We start from the raw sequence: 17,856 nt of genomic DNA, 5'->3' as shown, positions 1-17,856 counted from the left end.
GCCCTGTTGTAAAATAACTGATACCTCCATGTCTCCAGGCCCTACTAAGTTCCTGGAAACAAGGGAGGCTAGCATTTTATGCAGTGTTTTACACCACCTCTGGTCAGTTAAGTATCTCTGAAGTGCAGTCACTGAAATATAGCAACCATTTTGTGCACAGCAAGCTCCTATAAACAGCAACATGTTGTGATCAAATTATATCTGGTGTTGATTGAGGGATAAATATTGGCCAGAGTAATGTGATATCTTTGCTCTTCAAAATGATGCCTTCAACTGAGAGAAGGCCTGTATGTCACGTTTGATTTGAAAGCCAGTGCAGTGTTCCTTCATAACTGCAGTCACAATTTTGTTGTTTTTGGTGTGCTCTAGTCTCTGGAGTGAGACTTGATTTGACCCAATGAGGTGAGACTTGAACTCGCATCCTTCTGAATCAGCTGCCAACTGACCCTTGGCTGACGTGGGAAGTGGAGTCAACTCTCCTATCCCCCACCTCCCACATTAGTCATTTTTCCCAGCAACTTTTGTCAACTGCCTTGGATTAGAAAGTTTCTCAATATAGGCTAGGGAACATCTTTTCAAGAATAAATTTGGCCAAGGAGGAAACGGTGACTTTCGCAGAAACTTCTCCTGTTTTTATTCCAAGTTTGCTTCCCTCCTACACAGCTGCCAAATTCAAAATAAATCTCCCTCCAACCCTGTTGTCTCCATTCTGAGGATAAATTGGTCACTTTGTTGATCACATACCAGGTCTAGTGGCAGTGCTGTCCTGATGATGTTGGTTCAGTCCTTGCTGCATCTTTTTTGGGGGGAGGGGGGAAATTAAAACTGATCTCCAAAGACACATTTTCACTTTTGTACTCTTTAACCTTGCTGAATCTACTGGTAATCTCTTATTTGCTAGTTAGTGATTTTGTTGAATATTTTTGTCTTGTGCATTTTTTTTAATGCATCCAATTCTTTTACTTGCCCTTTCTGATTAATGGTTGTACGAATTTTAATCTGTTAAACTGATCAAATTATATATTTGTTAATGTTTAAAAATTACAAACATTGGAACTGATGAATATTGAGGGAAAATGTATACAAGACTCTGTACTTTAAAATCCACCCTGTAATTGCAAAAAGTTGAGTCTAAAAATAAAATTGCCTCTGTTTTAATTTTTTCAGATTTCTGACACTTAGATTCTTACTGTGATGTGGATGTCACAGGCAATGCCAGCATTTACCTTCCACCTGTCGCTGTTGCATTAGTTCAGGGACACTAAGAGCCACTACCATTTGGTGAGCCTGAACTAGACAAGGCAAGGGTGGCAGATTGCCTCCCCTGATGGGAAGGTCTGGTAGTTTCATGATTACAGTCGCGAAGTTTAGCTTTTTAAAATCACAGCTTTAATAATTGAATTTGGATTCCCTAGCCGCTATGGTGGGATTTGAACTCGTCAAGCGATCGATAATTTACAACACTGGCTGCTCGTTCAGTAACTTGATCACTATGCTATTGTATCTTTTTTAAAAAACTATAGTTAAAATCTTCATTAATTCATCAGGACATTGTCTTCAGTGGCAAGGTTAGTGTTTATTGCCCATCCCTAAATGCCTGACCTGCTAAGTTCCTCCAGCACTTTGTGTATTAGAACATGGAACATTACAGCACAGTACAGGCCCTTCGGCCCACAATGTTGTGTCGACATTTTATCCTGCTCTAAGATCTATCTAACCCTTCCCTCCCACATAGCCCCCCATTTCTCTATCATTCACGTGTTTATCTAAGAGTCTCTTAAATGTCCCTAATGTATTTGCCCCCACAACCTCTGCAGGCAGTGCATTTCACACACCTAGCACTCTGTTTTTTAAAAAAAACTTACCCCTGACATCCCCCTTATCTTCCTCCAATCACCTTAAAATTATGTCCCCTTGTGTTAGCCATATTGTTCCAGATTCCAGCATCTGCAGAATTTCTTGGGTCTCCTCAATGTCTTTTCCCCTGACTGGTCACTCTTTTCACTTCGGAGATTATTTAGGAGTTATCCATGTTGCTGTACATCTGGACCCAGGCCAGACAAGGAAAAGGCAGCAAATTTTGTTCCCTAAATGAGCTAGCTGGGTTTTTATGATACTTCAGTATTTTAATTCCTGATTATTTGATCAACAGATCAACTTTCCCAGCTGTAGAGGTAAGATCTTAACCTGTGTAATGAGAACATTTGTCTGGGTCTCCAGACTGCTAAAGCAGCAACAATATTGCTCAGCTAGTATATCCATTAATTGTATTCCATTAATTGCAACAATTGCGGTTAAAATTAGCAAGCTCCATAGTTGTACTGATCATTTTGTAGTCTGGACATGTGATTAAACTAGCAAACCAATTTAAATAAAATTTCATATAAAATCTTTTATTGTTTACAGTATAGCCAGGTAGTAATGATGTCAGTCATGTGTGGAAAGCATTGCATAAAGGCCTGTGGTGCTTATTCTAGCACTGAGATGGTGAACAAAACTGATTTCTTTTCATAGAAACATAGAAAACCTACAGCACAATTCAGGCCCTTCAGCCCACAAAGCTGTGCCAAACATGTCCCTACCCTAGAAATTACTAGGCTTACCCATAGCCCTCTATTTTTCTCAGCTCCATGTACCTATCTAACAGTCTCTTGAAAGACCCTATTGTATCCGCCTCCACCACCGTTGCCGGCAGCCCATTCCACACACTCACCACTCTGAGTAAAAAAAATCTTACCCCTGACATCTCCTCTATACCTACTCCCCAGCACCTTAAACCTATGTCCTCTTGTGGCAACCATTTCAGCCCTGGGAAAAAGCCTCTGACTATCTACCCAATCAATGGCTCTCATCTTATAAACCTCTATCAGGTCCCCCCTCATCCTCCATCGCTCCAAGGAGAAAAGTTCCCTCAACCTGATTTCATAAGGCATGCTCCGCATTCCAGGCAGCATCCTTGTAAATCTCCTCTGCACCCTTTCTATGGCTTTCCCAAGCACAGTACCGAGATCATTCTGAATGGTAATTCTTTTCATCCTTATGAAACCCCATTAGTAAGACTTGATTCAGATGGTTATCTGTACTCTAAGATGCAGCTGATTTGAATCCTCTGTGGCTGTAGTCAGTTTGTGGCAACAATTAGCATCAAGAAACTCATGCCCATCATATTGGAGAGACTTTCTTTGAGTGTGTAGCTCAAGGTCTGGAATTCACTGCCTGGCAGAGTGTTGACAGCAAATTCAGTCAGGGCTTTCAAAAGAGAAAGATAAATACTAAAAGGAAGAACTGCAGCGTCACGGGGAAGGAGACTGTTCCTGGACTCCATTGCATTGTTAGGGGTACAATGATGTGGTGTGGCAGCCAGCATTGTAGACCATTGGTCAAGAAACATAGCAACTGAGTGATCATAAATGAAATTCATTTTTTTTAATAAAAGGAAAACCCCAAGTTTCAGCTTTGGAACCATGAAATTATTGGATTTTTTTTTAGTGAACGGATGAGGTTTTTAAATGTTCTTTATGGAAAGAAATCTGCCATGCTTACCTGGTCTGGCTTAAATTTCAGACCAACAGTGTAGTTGTCTTGACTACATCTGGGTGTGTTTGTACATTCCAGGAATGTAAAGAGCCAGCACAGGGCTGGCCTTTTTATGCTACAACAATTGCAGCATTCTGAAGTGTCTGGTGTGTTGAGTTTGAATGTATGGGTTGAGGGCTTACCAACTAACTTTCGAACCCAAATCCAGTTGTCAAGTGGAGAAACTCGGCAGGAACTGAACACTAACCTGTGTCGTCAAGCAATCGTGCATAAACGGGAGAGGCCTATGGAAATCTGGGGAAAATTGCTTATGATATGCATGCATATTTTTTAAAAAACATGCTTCGATGTTACCCTGAGTTTACAAAGTGTGCTATTGCAATTGAAAAGCACCTGCTTGTCCAGTAGAGTTGTACGTTGATTTCTTGATGAAACAAGTAATCTGACACACTTTACCCACCAGAAGAAAAACAAAGATGTAGTTTGACCATGAAATAATAAACTTACTCTTTTCTCTCCCAGGTTTATGAAATTCTAAAAAGAACAACCTGCACCAAAGCCAAATACAGCATGGGTAAAGCTGCTTTGCTTCCTAACCTTCTCATAAGATGCATGCCCGTAAAGATTGATATTAAAATTGGTGTAGGAAACTGTGTCATGAATCTATGCATGCACCATCTATTGTGAAGTTTAGTAGAAGTAGATACTAATTAAGATGCAGTCTGCTCTGCACTTTTGCCTTGAATTTGCCATGAATATTCAGCCACATTCTAGAATTGTTAGCCTCTATCTATATTCTTGGTCTGCAGTTTAAAAAGTTAAATGATTTGTCCAATATTTCTTTTGGTGATTTTTATTTATTTAGCTCAAAGAAATTTTTTGCATTTAAAACACTTTTTTTTGCATTTGGAGCATTTGCTTTTATTAGATTCTTAACTTTGTTCTTGCACTCTGCCATGTTTAAGCCAGCATTTGTTTTGACATAGGGATCACAAGTCTTCTTGCCAGTGGAGTTTACGTTGCAGCCTATCCTTTGCATGATGTAAGTAATACCAGACTATAACAGATTCAAAGGACAATATTTTGCCTACCTTGTGATACAAACATGTTGAATGAGTGGAGACTTGTTCTTGCACCCTACAATGGCCTAAACATATAGGATAACAAATGAAACCTTCGCCAATGGTCAGCTTTAGAGTCAAGTGAGACGCTGTCAGTTTGATGATAATGTACTTTGACTGTTGTGTTTGGAGTAAGTGGCAATGCAATGTACAAATAGCAATTCCAAAATTTATTTCTTAATACTGTGCAGATTTTTAGTAAAGCTTATTTTTGTTTTTTTTTGCATAGAAGATGCATCTAGTCATCAGATGAATTCTGGAAACTATTGTTGATCAACCGACTGTGTAGATCAATGATCTACCAGCTTTCTGCAATAGTGTGGCCTTTACAGTGTTAGCATCCATACTTTTGGAGTTGTAATTTATTGGTAATGCCTGTTCACCTTTTGGGTGAAGCTAAATGGGAGCCTACTCAGAGCTAAGCCTTGTTCACTTTTCTTTTTACAGGCTGGCTTTAATGCAAAGCATGTTCTAAAGGGCAAGTTCAATTGTAGTGGGAACCCCTGGTGTCACCTGGATAATTCACTTCTTGTTTCTTTACTGTTAAAAGGCCAATATAATGTTCTGGGTTTTCTCTAATACAAGTGCTGGAAATCCTGAAGTAAAAACAAAATGCTGCGAATACTCAATGGGTCAGGCAGCATCTGTCGGGAGCCTGATTTGCTGAGTATTTCTAGCATTCTTTTTGTTTTGAATTTCCGGCAGCTGCTGTGTTCTGTATCTCAGTTTCCCCCATCTCTCTCTAATCGTTCTCCATCTATCGACTGGATGGCCCCATCACAGACTTTTATTCTCCCCCCCCCCCACCCCCCCCAATCCTTCACCTCTGCAACTTAAATGCACTTGTTTCTTCATTTTTCCTTTTCTACTGAATGGTCACTCGATAGAACACTGCCCGACCTGCTGAGCACTTCTGACCTTCTCTGTTTTCATTTTTTTAAAATAAAGTTCTGCTTGTTTTGTTGTGTGCTTGTGGTGTGCTTCTCCTTTAGCTGTGGCATTGGGCGAATTTGGAAAATTCAAAAACTTGTTGAAATGATTTTAATGTCGTCAGTATTGTATATTAGACAAATGCAATTTCTTCTAGCTCACATGATCTACTTGAACTTTCTGCAGGGTCATTACAGAGGGGAGTCCGTAGAAGAAAATGACAGAAAGGTAAGTGGAATTGAAGTGTTGAAGTCGGAGTTTGAAATGTTCAGCAAAACAACTCCCCTAATTGACAATGAACCCAGAATGTCTGATACCTCCTCCAAGGATCCCACCTGCCTTCACCCTCTGCTTGTGTGCAGTGAATTCTTTACATTCAACAATGGACTTCATCTGAGGCTCTGATGTGTACATGTGAGACACAAAGAACTCAAAGTGCGAAGAGTTTATTCAAGGGCTGCTTGCAGACTGACTCTCTGCAACTTGCTATAAGTATGGTTGTAGCCCAGAGAATATCACATGATGCAATCCTTGCAACAGCCTTAAAGTAACCAGTTGTTATTTATGACCTACGTTATATTATCCCAGTTTGGAACTGTGGTATATTTCTCTGGTTATGCTCTCTGAGCGACTCATCCATTTAACATCGTTACTTGACCCTATTCCACGATGTTGAACAGCCCCAACTTCTCCAGGTCCTTACTGTAGCTGATGTTAGTGATTCTCTCTGCTTGGACACTCATCCCTTCCTCATTCAAACCTACCATCATCACCATTCAGAACAGATCCTTGACCCACCTCCTTTTCCCTATCCTATCCCTTGAAAATAACTGCTCTGCTTTAAATTGGTCTATTATTGTCACGTGTACCGAGGTGCGGTGAAAAACTTTTGTTTTGCATGCCATCCATACAGGTAATTTCATCACATTAGTGCATTGAAGTAGTACAATGGAAAATGATGATAAAATGCAGAATGAAGTGTTACAGAGAAAGTGCAGTGCAGACAGACAATAAGGTGCAAGGCCATAACGAGGTAGATTGTGAGGTCAAGAGTCCATTTTATCATACCAACGGAATATTCAATAGTCTTAGTGAGATAAAAGCTGTCCTCAAGCCTGGTGGTATGTGCTTTCAGGCTTATGTATCTTCTGCCCAATGGGAGAAGAGAGAATGTCTGGGGTGGGAGAGGTCTCTGATTATATTGGCTGTTTTAACGAGGCGGCAAGAAGCATAGACAGTCCTTTGGAGGGGAGGCTGGTTTTGGTGATGTGGACACAGCACGACTCTCTGCCGTTTCTTGCACACACCACACCAGACTCTACACATTGTCACTTCTCCCAAATCCATGGCTACCCCTCCTGAAATTTAATGTTTGAGTCTCCCTAAATATCTTCTAACCTGCCCCAATACCAAAATGCCCCCTGATGCTCTCTCAAGATGTGTATTCTTATTTGTGATGAGGATAAGCCACCCCTCATTGTTCCCAGGACATTGTCATCCTCTCCATTATCAACCTGGGTAGGACCACTCTGTTCCCATCTAGTTGCCTGTAACTAGAGTATTGTCCACAATTGTTTCTCTTCCCATATCCATGCAGCCACTTCTAGAGTGCACCAAAATACTTGGCTGCCCCTGGTTTGTAACATGCTGCCTCATTTGAACATTATCTGAAACCAAGTCTGTTTCTCTGTGTACGTGACATACTATGGTCCCTTTCTCAATTCTTCCACTGTCAGAATTGCCTGTCTCAAATCCATCTATCCCTTTTAAGATGGTCCTTAAAACCTACCTTTACCAGGATTGGTCATTTGTCCTAATATCACCTTGGTGATATTGTGTTAAGGACCCCCATGAAGAATATTGATATGTTCATCCTGTTAAAAGTGGCATTTAATTTCAAATTGTTGTTAGCAATAAATATATTGAATTAGGAGGTTTGTTCCTTGCTATTTAAAACTTTAAAATATTTGACTTATGAATTTGGCCCCCTCCCATGAGTTTATAGAAATAACTTCAAGTACAGTTGCTATCTTTTGTGTAATTTTGTGTAACATGCATGTTATTCAGCCACTCCTGAGCTAGCAAAAGTTGAGCTACAATAGCTGTAGGGCAGTGGGTGAAGCTTTCTTTATGCTGGACTATTTGCTTTGAGATCAAAGCAGAAAAAACAACATGTGAATTTGTTAAAATGTTGGAATCTGTGTGGTTGCTTGACGAATATAGAATTCTATCTTCTTCCAGGTTATGTTGGAACTTTAGTGCTGTAATGGAGACTTGTTCTTTTTGAAATCTGCTATTTTGACACTGCCAAGATTAATTTTGGAATATGTTGATGTAGAACTTAACACTGAGTACACTCATCCAGAATTTCATCTCTGGTTGGTATTAATGAATGTGCGACATAACCATGTGTGCTGTACTCTGCTTCCAATATTCACTTCCAATGTAACTGAATTTTGCAGGGTAGGATACAAACTACTGTTGTGACTATATAGTGCAGTGAGTATTACCAACCAGTTCCTAATTCCAGGCAACGAAGAGCCAATATTACCATCTTGTAGGATTGATTTTAATGTGACAGCAGTGGTGTGCCAATCTCACGAGACTGGAATTTTTATATCGGGTGTGCAGAAATACTAATGGGGACGTGGTGAAGGCAAGACCAGCATTTGTTATCCTTGAAGTTAGTGGTTTCCAAGAATATCTGCAGTCTTCCGGGTAAAGGTATTCCCAGAGGAATGCTGGGAATGGTGTTCAGTTATTTAGATTCCAGCGATGAAGGAACAGAGATTTCCAAGTTGGAATGGTATGCAAGTTGGAAGGGAACCTGTAGGTGGTGGTGTTCCCATGTGCCTGCTACCCTTGTCCTTAGTGGTAGAGTCATGGGTTTGGAAGGTGCTGTTGGAGTAAGCAAAGCAAGTAACTACAGTGCACTTTGTAGATGGCACACCCTGAAGCCATGATGTGTTGTAGAAGGGGATACTACTCGTACCAGATAAGCTGCTCAAGTGTTAGAGTTGGACTCCAGATATGTGGAGAGCATTCCATCACACGCCCGACCTGTGCCTTCTGATGGTGGAAATGTGCCGTGATGTCGGGTGAGTTATCTGCTGTAGGGTCCCCAGCCTCCCTGTGCTTGTATACGGCTCATCCATTTGAATTGGGGTTCAATGGTGACCCTTCAGGATGTTGATATGAAGGACTCAACAATGATAAAGCCCTTCACTGTCATGGTTAGGTCACCTGTTAGAGATGGCCATTGCACTTGTCATAAGAGTGGTAGAGAGAAATAGCATGGAGATGGGTCTATTGGCCAACTGGGTCCATGCTGACCTTTATCATCCCATTTACACTATTCCTACATTAATCCTCTTTTATTCTCCCCACATTCGCATCAGCTTCTCCCAGATTCTACCACTCAGCAACTTACAATGGCCAGTCAACCTACCAAACTGTACACCTTTGGGCTGTGGGAGGAAACCCACGTGGTCACTGGGAGAACATGCAAGCTCCACACAGAAGCACCAGAGGTCAGGATTGAACCTGGGTCTCTGACGCTATGAGGCAGCAGCTCAACTAGCTGCACCACTGTGTGATGCATTTATAATTAAATGTGTCTAGGTCTTGCTTGCATGCCAGTGTGGACACTTCATTTTTCCGATTAGTTGCAAAGAGGGTTGAAATCATCAGTGAACTTCCCCACTTGGGGAAAGGTGGTCATTGATGAAACATCCTGAAGTTGTTTGGACTTGGGATGCTACCCTGAGAAACTCCTACTGTGATATTTTTGGGACTGGGCTGATTGACCTCTGACAACCCCGGCCATTGGAGTGTTTTCCCCTTGATGCCTATTGACCAGCTTTCACCAGATTTCCCTGATGCCATCATGTATCGACTGCTGCCTTGATGTTAAGGACAGTCATTGGCTCTCACCTCCTGGAATTTAGCTTTTTGGTCCATGTTTTGACCAAGATTGGTATTGGTTTATTATTGTCACTTGTACCGAGGTACAGTGGAAAAACTTGTCTTGCATACTGATCGTACAGGTCAATTCATTACACAGTGCAGTTACATTGAATCCATTGAAGTAGTACAGGTAAAAACAATAATAGTCAAGAGTAAAGTGTCACAGCTACAGAGAACGTGCAGTGCAATAAGGTGCAAGGTCATAACAAGGTAGATCGTGAGGTCATAGTCCATTTCATTGTATAAGGGAACCGTTCAATAGTCTTATCACAGTGGGGTAGAAGCTGTCCTTAAATCTGGTGGTACGTGCCCTCAGGCTCCTGTATCTTCTACCTGATGGAAGAGGAGAGAAGAGAGAATGTCCCAGGTGGGTGGCCTCTTTGATTATGCCGGCTGCTTCAAGACAATGAGAGGTATAGACAGTCCAAGGAGGGACACAGCTCTGTGATGTGCTCGGCTGTGTCCACAACTTTCTGCAGTTTCTTGCGGTCCTGGGCAGAGCAGTTGCCATACCAAGCCGTGATACATCCAGATAGGATGCTTTCTATGATGCATCGGTAAAAGTTGGTGAGAGTCAAAGGGGAAAAAACAAATTTCTTTAGCCTCCTGAAGAAGTAGAGGCGCTAGTGAGTTTTCTTGGCCATGGCATCTATGTGATTTGACCAGGACAGACTGTTGATGTTCACTCCCAGGAACTTGAAGCTGTCAACCCTCTCGACCTCAGCACCATTGATGTAGACGGGTGCGTGTACACTGCCCCCTTTCCTGAAGTCAATGACCAGCTCTTTTGTTTTGTTGACATTGAGGGAAAGGTTGTTGTCATGACAGCATATCACTAAGCTCTCTATCTCCTTCCTGTAATCCAACATTGCTGTTTGAGATATGGCCTACAACGGTGGTATCATCTGCAAACTTGTAGATGGAGTTAGAGCAGAATCTGGCCACACAGTCATTGTAGTGAAGTCTGGAGTCAAATAGTCCTGGCATAGACTAAGGGAGCTAGGGCTTTACTCTTTGGAGAGGAGGAGGATGAGAGGAGACATGATAGAGGTGTATGAAATATTAAGAGGAATAGATAGAGTAGACAGCCAGTGCTTCTTTCCCAGGGCACCAATGCTCAATACAAGAGGACATAGCTTTAAAGTAATGGGTGGGAAGTTCAAGGGAGATATCAGAAGGAAGTTTTTTTACCCAGAGAGTGGTTGGGGCATGGAATGCGCTGCCTGGGGCAGTGGTAGAGGCAGGTACATTGGTCAAATTCAAGAGATTGCTAGATAAGCATATGAAGGAGTTTAAAATAGGGGGATATGTGGCAGGAAGGTTTAAAGGTCAGCACAACATTGTGGGCCGAAAGGCCTGTATTGTGCTGTACTGTTCTATGATTCTATGATAACCCAAACTGGGCACTTACTGGGTTATTGGTGAGTAAGCACTGCTTGATAGCGCACTCTGTGTTGGTCTCCATCACTGTGACTGAAGGTAGACTGGCAGTAATTGGAGGCATTAGATTTGTTCTGCTTTCTATGAGTACCTGAAAAATGTTCTACATTGGATAGATGCTGCTTTAACTGTACTAGAACGGTTTAGCTAGAGGGCAGCTAGCTCTAAAGCAAAGGTCTTCACATGTCGTCTGGTCCCGTGGTCTTTGCTGTATCCAGTGTTGTCAGCTGTTTCTTGATATGAAGTGAAATGCATTGAATTGGCTAGAGACTTGGCTCTGTAATGGTGGAGACCGTGGGGGGAAGCTGAAATTGATCACCCACCAAGCACTAATGACTGAATATCATTGCAAATGCTTCAGGCTTGTCTTCAGCACTTGTATGCTGGTCCCTGCCATTAATGAGGATGTTCTAGGAGCCGTCACCTCCTATTTGTTGTTGTACAACACTACTCATGACTAGATGTGGTAGGAGTGTGAGCTTTGATCTGATCCTTTGGCTGTAAGCTCACCTGGTTGTGTCCATACTGTTTATACTCCATATAATCTGTGTTGTGAGCAGGTTAGCTCGTCGTTCTTTAGGTATGCTTGTTCCTGTTCCAAGCACTCGCTCCTGCATTGGTTGAACCAGGACTGGCTTGACGATAACAGTGTTGGTTACAGGTTGTGGTATGTACATTTCTAGGAACCAACAAAACTGGATTAACACACAACACAGGGTAGTACAGTGCAGGAAGAGGCCTTTTGGTCCACCATGTCTATATCAACTGAACTAATTCCACCAGCCTGCACGTGGTCGGTATCCCTCCACTCCCTGCCTGTTCATGTGTCTGTCTGAATACCTCTTAAACGTTGCTATTGTGTCTGCTTCCACCACCTCCCCTGGCAGTGCATTCCAGGCACCTATCACTTTTTAAAATAAAAACTTACCTCAAAATCTCCTTTTTTAAACTTCCCTCTCTTATCTTAAACCTGTGCCCTCCAGTATTTGACATTTCCACCCTATCTGTACCCTTCATAATTTCATGTACTTGTATCAGGTCAGCCCCCAGCCTCTGACTTGGATCCACAGTGTACAATAGTATAAACTCTGAATGACTTGCTTTTGGCCCTTTCTATCCATTAGCTCTTCGCCCGTCTGGTTCCTGGGCTACTTTTATAGTTGATCCTTGCACTTTAAACTGGATGGTGTTGTATACCCCTAGGTGGGCTAATGAGTGAGGTTGGAGAATGGGTCGTCAGGGGACAAGTGGCACAATGCATGGATGGCTAGCTTGCTGTAAGACCAAGCAGAACATAGGGGTAAACAGCAACCAGATCAGTAGCAGATAAGCAATAGTGTGTCATAGGAAATTGTCCTGGGACATTTGAAGATCAATTTGGACTGGAATCGAGACCCAAATTCGAATGGGATATCCAATACTGAGGAGTATTGGTGCAAAGTTGTAAAGGACATGGAAACAAACCTACAGGAAGGGAATATTGCTGGCAAATGAATTTCAACAAAATTTTGCTGAATGGGAAAATGAGAATCTAAGTGAAGCACAAGTGGCTTTGAGAGTATAAATACAGTAATTATATTGTACGAGAATGTTGTGCCCATAAATAAAGGATAGGAAGAGGATGAAGAGGAATATAAGCACCACCATGGGCTAGTTGGGCTGAATGGCCTATTTCTGCACTGCATATCCTGTATATATTTTTTCCCCTGAGGTGGTGCGGTTCAGTTTTATCTAAGCTTTTTTAGCAATCATTAGCTGCTGGGTTAGAGACTTGTTTCTTTGATGTCTTAAATAATAGATGTATAATTTTAAAAATTGGCCTGTCAAATCCTTTCCTGTTAATCAACCTCTCCAATATTTAATTACAATTTCCTTTAAATATGTGGATTCTGATGACATTTGTCTCAAAGGAAAATTAAGTTGAATGAAAATTCGTTAGGCTTTCTCACTTGTCTGTTGAACTGACCACAAATTGGTAGCATTCATCTGAAAGAGGGAAAAGAGTTCCTTTGCTTCAGGATACAAAGAAACTCTGCTGAGGAAAAAGGTTGATGCCTGCAATAGCCACAGCCTTCCTTTTGTACCCATAAGGACTACATATCTGTTTTAATCTCCTGAGGAAAAGTTCTGCAGAAATACTCCCAAAGCTAATTTGCACTGTTGCACCTTGGTAAGACTAATGTTAAGAGGCAGCACACTCTTAAGGGTGTTGAAGAGCAGAGAGACCTTGGGGTGCAACTTCATGACTCATTGAAAGTCGTTACACAGGTAGACAGGGTGACTAAGAATGCTTATGGAATGCTTGCATTTATTAATTGAGGTATTGAGTATAGGAGTCAAGAAGTTATGATGCATCGCTATAGAACTCTGGTTAGACTGCATTTAGACTATTGCATGCATTTCTGGTCACCTCACTATAGGAAGGATATCGAGGCTTTAGGGAAGGCGCAGAGGAGGTTTACTAGGATGCTGCCTGGATTAGAGGGCATGTGCTATCAGAAGAGGCTGGACAAACTTGGGCTCTTTTCTCTGGAGCAGCAGAGGCTGAGGGGTGATCTGTTAGAAGTGTATAAAATTATGAGGGGCATAGATAGGGTGGACAAGCAATATCTTTTCCCCCATTATTGAGCGATCCAATACCAGAGGGCATGCATTTAAGGTGAGAGGGGGTAAGTTCAGAACAGACGTGAGGGGTACGTTTTTTACTGAGAGAGTGGTGGATGCCTGGAATGTGTTGCCTGATAGGGTGGTGGAGGCAAATTCACAGGGGGGCTTTTAAGAGGGGCTTGGATGGGCACGTGAATGAGAGGAAAATGGAGGGATATGGGCATTCTGTAGGTAGGAGGGATTAGCTATGTCAGCACAACATTGTGGGCTGAAGGGCCTGTTCTGGGCTATGTTCTAATTGAGTAGAGTTCTTATTTAATTCACCTCTATACCCCTTCAAATGTGGCTGGACTCCCAGGCACTGAACTATGACACCCATTATGGTTAGTGAAATATTTGGTCATCCCCTGACCACCCAGGAGCTACCAGTTGTAATGCTGAACAGAGACGAGGCATGACTTTTTTTGAAGAGTTTATTGGCACATTTATTTCCCACATCTCTTGAGATGGAAGGGAAAAATGAGGCAGGTCTTCTATCTCTAGCCACACTCTCTCCAGCTCTGTATTTACCTTTTAAAATGCTGTTAGTCACAGATGACGCACACATAAAGACTTGGATTATTTTCACCAGTTAAAACAAGTTCAAGTTTGTTAATGTTTCGCTGAGTGGGTTGACTCTAAGATGCAGACACTTCAATTCTGAGAGGAGCAAAAGTCATTGCTGAAGTGCCCAGTAACTTGGTCTTTGCTGCACGTGTTCCAGTTAAAAGATGCTATCTACTGGTATCTCTTCTGGTAGGAGAAGGAATCAGCATTTTTAAAGCACCTGTCACAGCCTCGCTTTATAGCCAATAAATAGATTTACTCTTAGCTACTTATGATGGAGGAGGTGTAGTTTATGCAGTTTGCATAAAGTAAGACAATCTTTCTCTAATGACAATTTAATTTTGGGCTGAGAGATTCAACAATGGACTTTACAAATTTGTGTCAAATTGGAATTAAATCATTTTCTAAATTTCTCATGGTACAAGTCTTCTCTGAGTTGCTGGTGTACAGTAAGCACAAAGCTGCTGAGTTCTGATCATGGCCCTTGGGTCTGATGTGATGTCATCACAGGGGTAATAATGCCTGCAGATCTCTTAGCTTGCTGGCAATCTACACTGATTTAACACTGCTACCACTTAGTTGTACAGCATAGAAACAGGCCCTTCAGCACACCACTTCCATTAACCATACGTTGTTTTTAAGATTTTGAAATTTTTACCAATTTGAGGACATCTCATTTAAGGAGCGCCAGAGCAAGGACGATTGCAGCATGCTTCTTTAGTCTAACATAATAACAAAAGTAACAATGGTGCCAATTGACTTTCTTGGAAATCTGGATGTAAATCTTTGAGTTGGTTCTCTGCTGGCATGGGGTAGAATGAGAGCACCTAGGTACAGTGTGGGACCGGTTTCCAGTTGTACCCCACAGTAGCTTGTTTCTTGGCTCATGAGTTGGGGATATTGGCAATGCCAATATGTTTGCCCATTCCTAGTTGTCCTTGAGATGGTGATAATGAGGAGCCGCCAAGTTCCTTCTGGTCAACATGATCCCATGGCAAGTTGGATGTGAGTTTGCAGATGAAATGAAAATCAGTGGCGTTGTCTTGAGCTGCCGGATGATACTGATTAATTGGCAGATGGAATTTAATACTGATAAGTGGAAAGTGATCCACGTTAGGACTGATTTGGCTGAGATGTACATGATGAATTGTAGGAAGGACTGAGGAAAAGAAGGACCTTGGAGAACGTGTCCAAAAGTCTCTGGCAGCACAGTTGGATAAAGTGATGAGGAGGCCCATCAGGAGCCAGTGCAGACATAAGATTACTGACGTTATGCTGCAATTTAAACTTTGGTTAGGCCAGAGCTAGAGGACACTGGTCAATCCTATGAGAGAGATTTGATTGCATTGGAATGGACGCAGAAGCGATTCACCAGACTGTTGACTGGGATGGAGCATTTCAGTTATGGGGAGAGGTGGATTGGTTTGTTTTGTTTTGGAGCAGAGGAAGCTGAAGAGGAAATCTGATAAATGCTATACAAAACTGAGGGGCATAAATAGGGTGGATGGTGAGAAAGTTTTCCCCATTGCAGAGGTGTCTAACACCAGAGGACATTGGTTTAAGGTTGGGTGTCAGAGAATCTGAGGAAGATTCTGGTTTGAATCTGGAACAGATTGCCTGAGATGGTTGTGGAGGCAGGAACTCTCATAGCATTTAAGTGCCTAGACAAGCATTTGAATTTCCAAGACACAGAAGGCTACACCAAATGCTGGAAAATGGGATAAGATATCTTTAGTCACATGTACGTCGAAACACACAGTGAAATGCATCTTTTGCGTAGAGTGTTCTAGGGGCTGCCCGCAAGTGTCGGCACGCTTCCGGCGCCAACATAGCATGCCCACAACTTCCTAACGTGTACGTCCTTGGAATGTGGGAGGAAACCGGAGCACCCGGAGGAAACCCACACAGACACAGGGAGAATGTACAAACTCCTTACGGACAGTGGCCGGAATTGAATCCAGGTCACTGGCACTGTAATAGCGTTACGCTAACCACTACACTACCATGCCTGCCTTCTCATACAGCATTTAGATGGGTACTTGATGGGTGGTATGGATATGATGGGCGGAAGGGCCTGTTTCTACTGACTGTAATTCTGGGATTCAGGATTTGGACCCAATGGTGGAAAAAGGAATGGCGATATCATTCCAATTCAGAATATGTAGCTTGGAAAAGAACCTACAGGTGGTGATGTTCCTTTTGCACCTGCTGTTGTTATCCTCTGTGGTATCGGACGTGGGTTTGGGAGGGTTCCTTATGGGAAGTGAAAGTGTGCTTTTGCCACAATTGTGGCCTTAATGTTACTCTGCTGAAAGCTGCTTTAAAAAATAAAATCAGTCGAGTTTTGTGTGGGACAAGTCGTTTGTGCCACTCAACCTTGCATCTGGGGCTTGATGCGCCCGCAGACTCATTGATGGGTATCTGTGCCAGTCTGCTGATTAACTGAAATTCAGCAGTCACTTTCTCTGCATCACCAACAGTCCAGACTATATATATTGCTCTGATTCCAAAATTTCCCTTTTAATTCAATTGAATCTTGGGTTCAAGTGAACGCAGTTATTTTTCTGATGAAAGGATCTTCTGCGAGGATGAGGAGAGGGACAATTGAAGGTGAGCAAGAGGAGTTCACCACCTGAGGCACTGAAGATTTGCCGACACAAGTTGTTAACTGGCGCTTTAATCCTAAGGTCCCCAAACTCTCCGGTCATGTTGCAGACTTGTTTTCCCAGTCCACCACCATCTCACTCCATCCAATCTCTTTACTCATCTTCGTCCTCACCCCCCCGATCACCTGCCCCCATCTCCCTCTAAATCTGTACCCTTGTGCATTCTTGAATATGGTGGACCACTACTGGTGACCATGTCTTCAGCTGATTAAACCCAAACTTTGGAATTCCCTACTAAACCTCTTGTTTAAATTAACTAGACTATTCCATAACTTCTGAAGATGTCCCATAACTATTAAATGGCACAAATGCACAATGCAATCCCAGTTTGTAAAATTTATACTGATAAGAAAGAATAATTACTAGAAGTGGAGAGGGAGAGGAAGCCAGTTTTGCTGTTGGATTTAATATCTATGGAAGCTTGTTTGTATGTATGGGTGTCCACAAGTCAGGCGCTCAAAACCTAAGGAAAGCCTGTGTTTGGTTTCATTTTCACCCAGCACTTTTTTTGAAGGAGACATTTTAAATTTATTTATCTAGTTATTTTGGGACCAAAGCAAGTTAATATTTTGAAAATGAATTATGTATGAACACTTTGATCATTGTTGTGTCGATAGATTCGAAACAAACGCATTCATTGTGAATTTGCAGATGTATCTCGTAAGTTAGCTGTTCTATTTATGCTTGAAGCTGGAGTGTCAGGAATTTGCTGACATCCTTACTGGCTGCATGGGTTGTGTTGAATTGTTTGTATTGATAAAATGATATATAGTGATGGAGGATCACTGTTCTTCCATTCATAAATAGTTCAAGTAAGTATTTGGATGGACCAAGTGAAAATGTTGCTCACAACCTCTATCAGTTAAAGAATATTTTGAAACGCAGTTTCTGAAGATTATGCCACCCTACCCTCAGTGTTCCTGACCAAGGCTCAACACTGATATTGTCTCAGATATGGTGTCTGGCTCTGGAAGGTTGATCTC

The 17,856-nt window shown here is 42.0% G+C and overlaps 1 protein-coding gene across 2 annotated transcripts in view; it reads left to right on the top strand.

Annotated features, from left to right (window-relative positions):
• Window positions 1-17,856, top strand: part of ano1a (anoctamin 1, calcium activated chloride channel a) — a 224,268-nt gene that overhangs the window by 109,217 nt on the left and 97,195 nt on the right. For both annotated transcript variants that reach the window (XM_052029183.1, XM_052029182.1), the window contains 3 exons: window positions 4,060-4,111; window positions 4,524-4,579; window positions 5,775-5,816. In XM_052029183.1, the coding sequence (XP_051885143.1) occupies window positions 4,060-4,111; window positions 4,524-4,579; window positions 5,775-5,816 (150 nt within the window). The remainder of the gene's footprint in view (window positions 1-4,059; window positions 4,112-4,523; window positions 4,580-5,774; window positions 5,817-17,856) is intronic.

This window comes from Pristis pectinata, chromosome 14, assembly GCF_009764475.1.
Source record: "Pristis pectinata isolate sPriPec2 chromosome 14, sPriPec2.1.pri, whole genome shotgun sequence".
Lineage (NCBI taxonomy): Eukaryota > Metazoa > Chordata > Chondrichthyes > Rhinopristiformes > Pristidae > Pristis > Pristis pectinata.
This window is presented reverse-complemented; position numbering and strand designations above follow the sequence as displayed.